The following is a 12,539-nucleotide window of genomic DNA, read 5'->3' on the forward strand; positions in this document are numbered from 1 at the left end:
CTGCGCTGCTCGGTTATGTTGTCACAACAAGGCAGCATGGTGCATCGTCCAGAAACTAGTTTTCATTGGGAAGGCAGATATTGTTTTTATTTGTGCTGAGCGATTAACCCGAAATGTTGGTTATTTTTCTGTTTTTAAACAACTAATCGACAGATGTCAATTGGGAGATAAATCAGATCATGCCCGAACTGTGTGACGTAGTAGTAAAATATAAAGGCAACAACTTCAAAGATTTTACTGAGTTACAGTTCATATAAGGAAATCAGTCAATTTTATGGATTTCACAACTGGGAATCCAGATATGCATCTGTTGGTCACAGATACTTTAAAAAAAGTTAAGGGCGTGGATCAGAAAACCAGCCAATGTCTGGTGTGACCACCATTTGCCTCATACAGCGAGACACAGCTCCTTCGCATAGAGTTGATCCGGCTGTTGATTGTGGCCTGTGGAATGTTGTCCCACTCCTCTTCAATGGCTGTGCGAAGTTGCTGGATATTGGTGGGAACTGGAACACGCTGTCGCAAACGTTGATTCAGAGCATCCCAAACATACTCACTGGGTGACATGTATGGTGAGTATGCAGGCCATGGTTGAACTGGGTAATTTTCAACTTCCAGGAATTGTGTACAGATCCTTGTGACATGGAGCCATGCATTATCATGCTGAAACACGAGGCGATGACAGCAAATGAATGGCATGACAATGCGCCTCAGGACCATTGTCACCACATCTCTTTGCATTCAAATTTCCATCGATAAAATGCAATTGTGTTTGTTGTCCGTAGCTTATGCCTGCCCATACCATAACCGCACTGCCACCATGGGGCACTCTGTTCACAACTTTGACATCAGCAAACCGCTCGCCCACACGACACCATACGGTTGTGAGGTCGGTTGGAAGTACTGCCAAATTCTCTAAAACAACGTTTATGGCTTATGGTAGAGAAATTAACATTCAATTATCTGGCAACAGATCTGGTGGACATTCCTGCAGTCAGCATGCCAACACTCCCTCAAAACTTGAGACATCTGTAGCATTGTGTTGTGACAAAACTGTACATTTTAGTGGCCTTTTATTGCCCCCAGCACAAGGTGGACCTGTGTAATGATCATGCTGTTTAATCAGCTTCTTGATGTCACACCTGTCAGGTGGATGGACTATCTTGGCAAAGGAGAAATGCTCACTAACAGGGATGTAAACAAATGTGTGTGCATGGAACATTTCTGTAATCTTTTGTTTCAGCTCATGAAACATGGGACCAACACTTTACATGTTGCATTTATATTTTTGTTCAGTGTAGTTTCCAACTGGCCAATGTTCTACATAGTTCAGCGCAGAAAACATGATAATTAACTACAATGACCATAATCCATTGTGCAGCTACTTGTCCGGTCTGTTTCTTTTACGCCTGCTTTTTGTGTGATCAAGAGGGGATACATAGAGCAGTTGCTTTGCGAGGTATTGGTATTCAGTCAAAGTATGCCTTACTTAGAACTACAAAATGTGATTTCATCAGACAGCAGCTCTAGAGATCAGATGACTTGGAATGAAATAGTCATCAAATGTAATATACACAACTGAAATATTTTATTAAAACAGGCCTAAAGTAATGTGAATAACCGATGGTTAATAAGTGATAAGCAGTCATGGGCAGTCACTACCATCATGGGGCATGTATTAACTTTTACTCTGCCTTGTAGAATGACAATTTTTCATAGTCGAAACCCATCTCAAAAAGCACTAATCGCTCAGCACTAGTTTTTATCAAAAGCAATCACTTTTGCATGTGAAAACAGAATCCTACTCATCACTCCACATGCTTCTCACTTTTGTTTTTAGCAGACTTGGCCAGAGCGGGCACCTGGTTCACCCGATCCAAACTCCTCCCACCGGGATAAACCAGCCAGATAAACAAACAACCTCATTGTTAGGATGGAGTCATGAGCATCTGGTCATTATATACAGATCTCTGATTCTAGTTGTTGACCAAGCTATGATTTAACATCCCACTTTAGAACAGGCCCATTGAGTGCATCACACAATATTTTCCAGTTTCCTAATATTTCCTCAACTGGTACATCATTTATTATATCTTTCGATCACACTATTTAATAAACAGGCAGGACAAGATCAATATTAAAGTATTCAGTATATTTGATGTTAATAAAGCACCACAGAGACAAATTTCAATTTAGCATTTAATCAGTTCCCCCACTTCAGTGTACACGGTAGAAGAAACTCACATTTAGTGAGAGGACTTAACTGTTACGGTGCATGCAGCTTCATGTTATTTATGTTTCTAGCAACACCAAAGAAATACACTTTGTATTAAATTCCAGGAGTTAAGGCAAGACGTTCCAATGAATGTTTACAAATCAAGTACACTTTACTCGAATGCTATTTGAGCTTTTAGTATATCAATTGGTAGCCACAGCGATTGGAAGCTATGACTATGGGTGTTAACGTAAGTGACAAGTTGAACTACCACTAAAATCCACCAACATCTCATTGCTTGCTGATACCTTGTCAGATTTGATGTTTGTGCTCCACTGCACAGCTGCAGCTTTTCAAAACCAGAAATGACACATCCGTGTCACTCAATACCTCAATATAATGAATGATATAATTCAGGAAACGGCAAACTATGTTCAGTTTTATTCCAGAGGAAAAAGTATACAATTGAGACAGAAGCTGGACTAGACTCTGAAAAAAGTAAACCGCATCGATCGATGCCTTTATCTGTGATCGTTGGTTCCGGACTTCCTCTTGCCAGAGAAAAGATGTTTTGGCTTGAGGTCAAATACATGTCTGTCTGCCTCTCCCTTCTTCCCCTGGCGGTTCATGTCCTTCTGTTGGTTCTTCATCAACTTCTTGGCATGTTTCGCCATCTATACAGGAAAACATTTAAGTAAATCCTCAGCAAAACACAGGTTGCATCCCAAATGGAACTCTTATCCATATATAGAGCACTACTTTGACCAGGGCCAATAATAGGGTTCCACTTCAGACAAACTCAATCTTCATAACATCTCCAAAGCTTATGTTTCTTTAAGCCAAGGGACTAACACTAACCCCTAATATGCATTGTGCATATTTTTAACACAAACCATTTCACCTGATGACAGGAAAATCTAGCGTAGCCTACATCACATACCTTAGGATCGCGAACACCAGATTGGTCGCGTGGAAGACGAGTGGCACTCTGGCTGCGGGTTCGAGAGGTGGGAACTACAGACGCCTCACGCTTACGCTTCTTGGCAATGCCAACGCTCCGGGATCTACGGGCATTCACTGCATAGTGGCTCTGAAAGGACATGAACAGCAATGTGTGAATATAGTATCCGGTCTGTAGCTTGTATTAAGACGTTGTACTTGACTTACACAGAACTAAATGAAAAGCAACTTACGTCATCTTTGCCAGTCATGTCCAGACCAAGGTCTCCCATTTCCTTCTCCAGGGTTTTTCTTTCAACCTGTAAATGTTTAACATTTTGGCCCAGTGATTAGTAAGACCGAAAATAAAACAAGATTAACTTTAAAAGTTCTATGCATATAAACAAGATGTCCATGTCACCTTCTTGACAGTTCTGGGTAGTCTGGGGCCATGCACATCCTTGTCTTTGGAGCAAACGATCATCAGCTTCCTCTTCTCTTTGATCTGTTTGGCCAGCTGACGGATCTCCTGCATCTCCTCGTCCTCGCTTTCCTCATCAGTCTCGTACTCCCCTGCCTTCACCTTCAGCTCCTCCTCCTTCTCCAGATCCTCCAGGTTCTGTATGGGCATGAGATGTCAGGAAAAGGCATCCATTTAAGTCTACGATTCCATGAAATCACTAGAAAGGCATTCCAATTCCTGTCAATTATCCCTTTTCAGTCCATGTTGGCGTCTATAGTGGCAGAACTGTACATCCTATCCATACGGATCAACAATAACTATGGTCACCAAGATCAGTGGTTTCACCCCCCCTACTCACCTTCATGATTTCAGGGTCGATATAATCTGCAATGTTGTGACCCTCCCATATTTCAGGAATCACATCATATTTCTCATCTTGATTCATCAGATCCCAATATTCTGAAAAGAGGAAATATCAAGTATTAGAGAAAATGGACCAAATAAGTTCTGATAACCATGTACACAATATCCTTTTAGACAAGCTTTTTATAAAGTTGATGACAACGTCAATATACATACTCTGTAGGTCCAGAACATAATCATCTCCCATCTCCACCTCCAGATCTCTTTCCTGTAAATCAATGATAGAAATTGGTAATTCATGAAATAATACTTAGTAAGACAGCTAGATCTTTACAATGCATGTTTACCACAACATAACCCACACGGATTACATCCAAGGCTCTTCCAAGATAATCCTTCCACAACTGTTACTATTATTAGTGTGGCTCTACCGTTTTGCGTTTGGGTGCATCCACCTCCATTGTTTTCCTGCCAATCCTCGCTCCCTCCGGAATGAACGGTGGTCTCGCCTAGTGTTGAGAAAACAGGACAACTCAATTTCACCTGTTCACATTCAAAATGTATATAAACCATTAACTATTTTATTTTAACATGACCAAAATCATGCTTATGACTTGCAAACAACTAAGTGTGGAAAGACGTACACTTCCACAGAGAGTACAGTGTTTAGCCTACCTTCTCGTCCCTCTTCGCAGGCACTGCTAAATGCAATCTGTTGAGCACATCATGCACCTTCTTGCCCTTCATTTTGCCGTCGACACGATGGGCCAGAAGTTTGTCACAGGCCTGAAATTGAAGAAAATATTAGTTGTTTATAGGTTTAAAAATATATATATATATTTTTTTAAATGTGCTACTAGCAAATTGTTAATAATCAGAAGAGTGGACTAGACTGCTCACTTCTGTTTTCACAGTCATCACTCCCTCCTCGGTCAAAGTGCTGGTTTCAATGACAGAGATGCCCTCTGCAGTAAGGTCAGCAAAGATTTTCTGAGGAAACAAAGTAGGAAACCCTGACAAGCAAGTCCCATCTTGGAAGAGGATGACAAAGTAAACTGGGGCGAAAAATACAGCCAAAGTAAATATAGAGAATATATTAACGAACATGAAAAAAACGACAAACCTGGTCTTCTTCAGTGAGTTCACTGATCTTCTTGACATCACACTTGTTTGCCACAATGAGCAACGGCTAGAGGGGGGAAAAAATACAATAACATATTTGCGTGAAACCAGAAACAGTGTAGGCCGTCATTTGACTTTAACGTTTTTTTTGTTGCCGTTTTTTTTAACGCCACTACTCAAAATGACAGCACAGAAGTGGACACGACTTTTCACTGTGAAAGAGGCTGTATCTATGTTGGTTGGTGATACGGATTCGGACCAGTCCTTGCACTTGAAAAGCGATGTTGAAGTGAGTGAAATAAGTAAACAGCAGATGTATGTTTGGTGTTGTCGATGTTTGATGCTGTGAAACTTGGGGAATAGCTCTCAGAAGCAAGTCCTGTCATGATAACTTGGTTGATACAGGCAGACACATCAGCGGTGGTACTCAAATGATTGCTCTCGGGCTCAAGTTGCAGGGTTTAGCTGTATATAGTCAAGATGCTTGCTATAGTTAGCTAGCTAACTATACTGAACAAAATTATAAAAGCACCATGTAAAGTGTTGGTCCCATGTTTCATGAGCTGAAAGAATTTCTCCTTATACACAAAGCTTATTTATCTCAAATGATGTTCACAAATTTATTTACATCCCTGTTAGTGAAAATGTCTCCTTTGCCAAGATAATCCATCGACATGACAGGTGTGGCATATCAAGAAGCTAATTAAACAGCAGTCATTACACAAGTGCACCTTGTGCTGGGGATAATGAAAGGCCACTTAAATGTGCAGTTGAGGGAGCGTGCAATTGGCATGCTGATGGCAGGAATGTCCACCAGAGCTGTTGCCAGAAAACTGTTGCCCTTGTCCGGTCATGTGAAATCCATGATCCACTAGATTAGAGCAATTTCAATTGACCGATTTTCTTTTGTGAACTGTAACTCAGTAAGATTGTTGAAATTGTTGCATTTATATTTGTGTTCAGTATAGTTAGTCTGTCAGACAAGAAATGTTTTGAGTATCGGTAAATGTGGGCTGCGCTCACGAAGTATCAACCTCAGCTGTCACTTTCCCTAGCTAGCAGTACAGACAACCAGCTAATTAGCCACCGAAACAAAGGCTAGAGTAATGTGTTTATCTGTTGGGATTAGTTTATGGTTTGTCATGTTTGCGAGGAGGATATATTCATAGACTGCATGAATCAGGCCTTCATGGTCGAATTGCTGCAAAGAAACTACTACTAAAGGACATCAATAAGAAGAAGAAACACGAGCAATGGACTTTAGACCGGTGGACAATTGACCACAATTATCTTATTTGTTACCCCCCTCCCTCCGTTACTCTGTTCCTCTAGGGGATGGATGCTCAACATTGCCATCATAAATGCGTACATTGTGTGGGGGACCCTGCAAAGGTCCCTTCCCAGAAACCGCAGGTGCTGGTCCCTGAAGGCATTCAAAATGCAGCTTGTGCATTCCCTTTGTGATATTGCAGTAAGTGGGGAGCCAAGAGTGTGGAACCAAGGCATGTGGACCGAGTTGTAACTCATTTGAAAGCAGGTTAACTTTGAAGGGCGCAAGAGGGTATGTGGTGTGCATCCAGAGTGGACGCAGGGTAAAGAGTGGGAGATGTGTAGAAACCTCCTTAGGGTGCTCTATGGGGCTGTGCTTCCAGAAGTTCCATGACGTTGTAGGCTAAATGAAAACACTAAAGTGACCGTGTGAAATATGAATGTCCAACAAATCTTTTATTGTCTATGAAGTTTGTTGTGTTTTGTATCTTCGCTCTTTATTTGTCTCCATCTGGCGGCTCCCGAGTGGCGCGGCGGTCTTAGGCACTGCGTCTCAGTGCAAGAGGCGCCACTACAGTCCCTGGTTCAAATCCAGGCTAAATCACATGGCCATAGGGCGGCGCACAACTGGCCAAGCGTCGTCCGGGTTTGGCCGTCAACGTAAATAAGAATTTGTTCTTAACTGACTTGCCTAGTTAAATAAAGGTGATTTTTTATTTTTATTTTATAATATTGAATAATACTTGTTGCATTCACCGAATTGTTGTCAAAGTATGCTACTATTTCTATATTTTGGGTCAGGCCTGGTCTGTACTAAATCTTATTGAGAGGTTACCAAAAAATTTTTGGGTGTGAATATGAACAGTTGTCTGCACTTTTACAATGTTACAGAAGTAAGAATAGTTGTCAATCAAATAGCCTACTCTGTGTAGGTTTTGAAATACTTCTGAATTGTCCTCTGGCCACATTTTAGATCATATTTTTATTTATATGAAAATAATATTTATAAGTATAATATATTAAACTTGGTACATTTTGAGTGAGTAATTTAGTCAGATTTACTACAATTGAAATACTCTAGGGTTTTTTGGTGTGTTGAGTGTTAATCGTTTTCTGATAGTGTCTTTACACAATGGAAGACAAAATGAGTGTTATTCCTATTGACATGAATGTTGTGTCATTAAATAAGAGGCTGTGCTCTTTAAAAACTAAGTTAACTTGTAATCGTCAGTTGGTATTTGTTTTTGAGCTGTGTGAGAAAATTTGTTTCATCTAAAATTACTAATCAGTAATCTACAGCAGCATTCCAGAATTCTATAGGGGTCGAAAGGTTTTTCCCCCGGTTTTTTTTACATGCCTTGCCCGTTTCAGAGAAATAATGTAGCACAGAGCCTTGAGACAAAAGACACTGGACATTAAGAAAGAGGTTCGTCCTAGCCTCACTTGCGATCCTGGGCCTGTTCTATCATTCCTTGGTGTACCCATGCTTACATGGCCGCAAGAGCCAAGCCCAAAGGCTTCACCCCCACAATTTTAGCAGGGTGCTTTAAAAGAAGGGAAAGGTTTTGACTTTTGACCAAGCTGTTGATTAACTCACAAGCTTACAACTATCGACAATGCTGCTTCCATAAAACATGGTCTGTATAGGCACCCTATTCCTTATACAATCAACTACTTTTGACCAGTCCTATGGACCCTGGTCAAAAGTAATGCACTATAAAGGGAGTAGTGTGTCATTTGTGATGCAGCCTTAAAAAATAATCAATAGTGCCTCCATAACACATGACCTCTGACCTTGTTGGCAAAGAGGGGCCGGATGTTGTTGAAGAGCTCGAGCTGCTGCTCCAGGGTTTGGCCACACTGCTCGGAGACGTCCATCACGTAGAGCACCGCAGAACGCAGATGGGCCAGGGCTGTGATGGCCTGCATCTCAATGGTGTTCCTCTCCTCCAAAGGGTGGTCCAAGATCCCTGGGGTGTCAACCACCTGCGGCCATATGGAGTTAGCAATACACATTAAATGGTCCAGGTGTTAATCATATTCGACAACTCGTGATTGAGAGAGAAACTAACACTACCTAGAGTACTTTATTGAAGGTCTCAGATATTGTGGTAGGGGTTATCCATCACATGTTCAGCGTGGTGCATGATTTCTCATCACAGACCTACAAAGGGTACTTGATGTATCTGTGTTGTGATCTAGTTTCCTACCAAGTACAATCTGGTGGAAAAGTGGATGAATATCAAATATATAACAGTTCCAATCTATTCCAGCTAGAGATAGCTGGCGTGTAAGTGCATAAAGGCCATCTTACCTGCCAACGAAGGTATTTGTAATCCATGTGGCCGACGAACAAGGACTTGGTGGTGAAGGCGTAGGGCTGGACTTCAACATCAGCTCTGGTGACCTGGGGAAGACATATTGACGAAGCTGAACTCTTTTCTCACACTACTAAAATGTTTTGTATGACACATTTTATCCACGTTCTGCATATGTACCAAGATGTTCAAATTAACCTCAACCCATTTATTTCTAGTTGCCATTATTTTACCAGGGAAGTCATTGACAACATTATTTACAACAACAACCCGACTAAGATTGATACATCGTGCAGCAATGCAGACAAGAAACATAGTGCAATGGCTCTAACAATGGGTGCTTAAACTTTATTTAAAAATACACCAAACTAATGGATTCGGCATGGTCCATCAGATCCTCAAAGTTCTACAGCTGCACCATTGAGAGTATCTTGACTGGCTGCATCACCGCTTGGTATGACAACTGCTTGGCGCTACAGAGGGTAGTGCATGAGGCCCAGTACATCACTGGGGCTTAACTCCCTGCCATCCAAGGACCTCCTTTTTTTATTTAACCTTTAACTAGGCAAGTCAGTTAAGAACAAATGATTATTTACAATGACATCCTACCAAAAGGCCTCCTGCGGGGACGGGGGCTGGGATATAGGACAAATATAGGCCTCTGTACCAGGCAATGTCAGAGGAAGGCCCTAAAAATAGTCAAAGACTCCAGCCCCCAAGTCATAGACTGTTCTCTCTGCTGATGCACGGCAAGTGGTACCGGAGCGCCAAGTCTGGGACCAAAAGGCTCCTGCCATCAGACTGCCGAACAGTTAACGTCTCTAGGGTAGGGGGCAGCATTCGGAATTTTGGATGAAAAGCATGCCCAAATTAAACTGCCTGCTTCTCGGGCCCAGAAGATATGATATGCATATAACTGGTAGATTTGGATAGAAAACACTCTAAAGTTTCCAAAACTGTTAAAATAGTGTATGTGAGTGTAACAGAACTGATTTGGCAGGCGAAAACCGGAGAAAAATCCATCCGGGAGGTAGTTTTTTTTTGGTTTTGTAGTTTTCTATTCAATGCCATTACAGTATCCATTGACTTAGGACTCAAATTGCAGTTCCTATGTCCACAGGCTCAAACTAGATGTCAACAGTCTTTAGAAATTGTTTCAGGCTTGTATTCTGAAAAATTAGGAAGTAAGAGCAGTCTGAATGAGTGGCCCCTAAAGTGTCACACAGCTTTTTCATGCGCAAGACCGAGAGAGTGCCTTTCTTGTTTACATTTTATATTGACAACGTTATTGTCCGGTTGATTTAGGCTAAAAACAACCTGAGGATTGAATATAAACATCGTCTGAAATGTTTCTATGAACTTTACGGATACAATTTGGATTTTTTGTCTGTCTGTTTTGACTGCGTTTGAGCCTGTGGATTACTGAAGAAAACACGAACAAATGGAGGTTTTTGGATATAAAGAGACTTTATCGTACAAAAGGAACATTTATTGAGTAAATGAATGTCTGCTGAGTGCAACCATATGAAGATCATCAAAGGTAAGGGATTCATTTTATCTCCATTTCTGACTTGTGTAAGTCTTCTACTTGGCTGGTTACTGTTTGTAATGATTTGTCCACTGGGCCATGTTCTCAAATAATCGTAAGGAATGCTTTCGCCGTAAAGCATTTTTTATTTTATTATTATTATTTATTTATTTTAATCTGACACCATGGTTGGATTCACAAGAAGGTAATCTTTAAACCTATGTAAAATATGTTTTTTGTTTTTCTGAATTTTTATAATGAGTATTTCTGTATTTGAATTTGGCGCCCAGCAGTTTCACTGGCTGTTGAAGAGGTGGGACGCTAACGTCTCACGTACCCAAGAGAGGTTAATCGATTGGCTACCCGGATTATTTACAGTGACACCCTTTATAATTTATTTATCTTCATTGTTTTGCACAGACTCTCTTGCACTGGCTCTATGCACACTCACTAGACTCTACCCACACATACTACAACACAAACATGCTGCTGCTACTGTTTATTATATATCCTGATTGCCTAGTCACTTTAACCCCTACCCACATGTACATACAGTATTACCTCAATTACCTTGTACCCCTGCACATTGACTCGGTACTGGTACTCTTTGAATATAGCCTTGTTATTGTTTTTGTGTTACTATTAGCTTTTTTTATTTCGCAAATAATTGTCTGAGTTAAATCTGCATTGTTGGGAATGGGCTCGTAAGTATGGATTTCACTGTAAAGTCTACACCTGTTGTATTCTGCGCATGTGAGCAATACAATGTTATTTGAGCACTCTAAAGGTTCTACCAACCATTGAACTGACAAAGAATAACAACAACAGGAATGCATACCTTGTTGATGAAACTAGACTTGCCCACATTAGGATATCCACAAAGCAGTAGAGTACGAGTGTTGGGATCAATCGTTGGTAAACGGGAAAGATGCTGGCGGACTGTAAAAACAAGAACAAAATGTTAACAACATAAAAATGACAGCTGGAGGCTAATGTCTTTAGTATATGTACACCGAAGCCATTTACAGGGACGCATACATTGCCTTTCATCAAACGAAGTAAATAACTAAATGATGACCTTGTTCCAGGTATTCCAAGCTTTGCTTCTGTCGCTTCATGATGGTGCACATTCGACCCAGAGCAGCGCGCTTCAATTGTTTACAGCGGTACAGGGAATCACCATACTTCATCAGTCGAACATAGTCTTTGGAAACACTGCAACAAGAACACATTTGAGTGGTTTCCGCTCCAAATTGACCAACATATATGATCAGTGTAAGCAACAAAAAAAAAAGTGGGAAAAGTAAGCTTCATACTTGTCAATCAAATTCTTTGCGATGTTGATCTGTCCCAAAGCCAACTTGTAATGGTCTTTGTCATACAAGACATTCATCAAATCTGCATAGAAAGGATGGATATCCTGTGGAAGACCATATTATTCATTAGCACAAAGTGGAACTTGGTAGTGTATGAATTTTACAAGACTTTCAAAGCAATAACATTACTTACGTCCAATTTGGGGAAGTCTGTCAAAATCTGGGAGAGCCGGTCATGATAGTTCTGTTGGGTGAATTTCACCTTGCGCATGTAGAAATGCCTGATGCGGTGAATTTGATAATGCTTGTGTACTACTGTCGGAGTCTTCCTTTGGGTTTTCGATAAAGTGATGTCAATGAATTCCTGTGAAATACATTGGGACGGCAATGGCACGGCAATCAGCACATTGAACGAGGACAATGTAATCAAAAACTTACTCGTCAATACTATGTGTTTTACAATTACAAACAATTCACATCGCTAGACACGCATTTGTATGTATACTGTTGATCCCCAAAAATAAGAAATGTCATGCGTGGCTTTTCTCTCCCTCCCAAGCACAACACGTGTCTCTCTCTAGAAGCAGACATTTAAATTCCAACCAGATAAACAGCATGTTTTCAGTATTTAGAGTCGGTATTTTCCGGAGAGACACATCAACAACTTGTAAAACGTGTAAAAACGTACCTTTGAGGTGGGAACCACCATAATCTTCTTAAAATTATAAAGTGCCATTTTTTCGGAGCACGTTTGTCCACTGACTGCAAGCGGAAAGGACCGAACCGGATCTAAACAACAACGATGAGGAAGTGAAGCTGTTTCATCAAGAGGAACTCCACGTGAGAAAATAAATCTGCGCGCTTTTCTTTACACTGCCCTCTAGTGCTCATATGAAGTCAGGGATGCAAAAATTACATACAGTTGAAGTCGAAAGTTTACATACACTTAGGTTGGAGTCATTAAAACTTGTTTTTCAACCACTCCACAAATTTCTTGTTAACAAAC

At 40.8% G+C, this 12,539-nt stretch overlaps 1 protein-coding gene and 1 non-coding gene across 2 annotated transcripts; both read right to left on the reverse strand.

The window, feature by feature from the left end:
• Positions 1-2,143: 2,143 nt before the first annotated feature.
• On the reverse strand, positions 2,144-12,315 carry gtpbp4 (GTP binding protein 4). Its single transcript, XM_039004003.1, has 17 exons — positions 12,222-12,315; positions 11,727-11,897; positions 11,534-11,637; positions 11,296-11,432; positions 11,056-11,156; positions 8,686-8,778; positions 8,166-8,357; positions 5,104-5,169; positions 4,881-4,970; positions 4,656-4,766; positions 4,412-4,489; positions 4,197-4,248; positions 3,976-4,076; positions 3,576-3,773; positions 3,409-3,474; positions 3,156-3,305; positions 2,144-2,889 (listed from the first exon to the last, which is right to left on the reverse strand). Exons 1-17 carry the CDS (start codon positions 12,267-12,269, stop codon positions 2,737-2,739), a joined length of 1,911 nt encoding a protein of 636 aa, XP_038859931.1. The 5' UTR covers positions 12,270-12,315; the 3' UTR covers positions 2,144-2,736.
• Positions 7,748-7,929, reverse strand: LOC120056335. Its single transcript, XR_005477783.1, has one exon. It is a non-coding gene; the product is annotated as a small nucleolar RNA SNORA81 (small nucleolar RNA).
• Positions 12,316-12,539: the final 224 nt, after the last annotated feature.

Source organism: Salvelinus namaycush, chromosome 11 (assembly GCF_016432855.1).
Source record: "Salvelinus namaycush isolate Seneca chromosome 11, SaNama_1.0, whole genome shotgun sequence".
Taxonomy (NCBI): domain Eukaryota; kingdom Metazoa; phylum Chordata; class Actinopteri; order Salmoniformes; family Salmonidae; genus Salvelinus; species Salvelinus namaycush.

What these genes read in the sequence shown, in the direction of transcription:
- gtpbp4 (XM_039004003.1), bottom strand. Translation starts at nt 12,269, where the DNA reads ATGGCACTTTATAATTTTAAGAAGATTATGGTGGTTCCCACCTCAAAG. An exon ending in AACTCACTGAAGAAGACCAG is followed by an intron (nt 4,971 to 5,103) that starts GTTTGTCGTTTT and finishes TTGTTTCCTCAG; the next exon opens with AAAATCTTTGCTGACCTTAC. An exon ending in CTGGTGTTCGCGATCCTAAG is followed by an intron (nt 2,890 to 3,155) that starts GTATGTGATGTA and finishes TTTCCTGTATAG; the next exon opens with ATGGCGAAACATGCCAAGAA.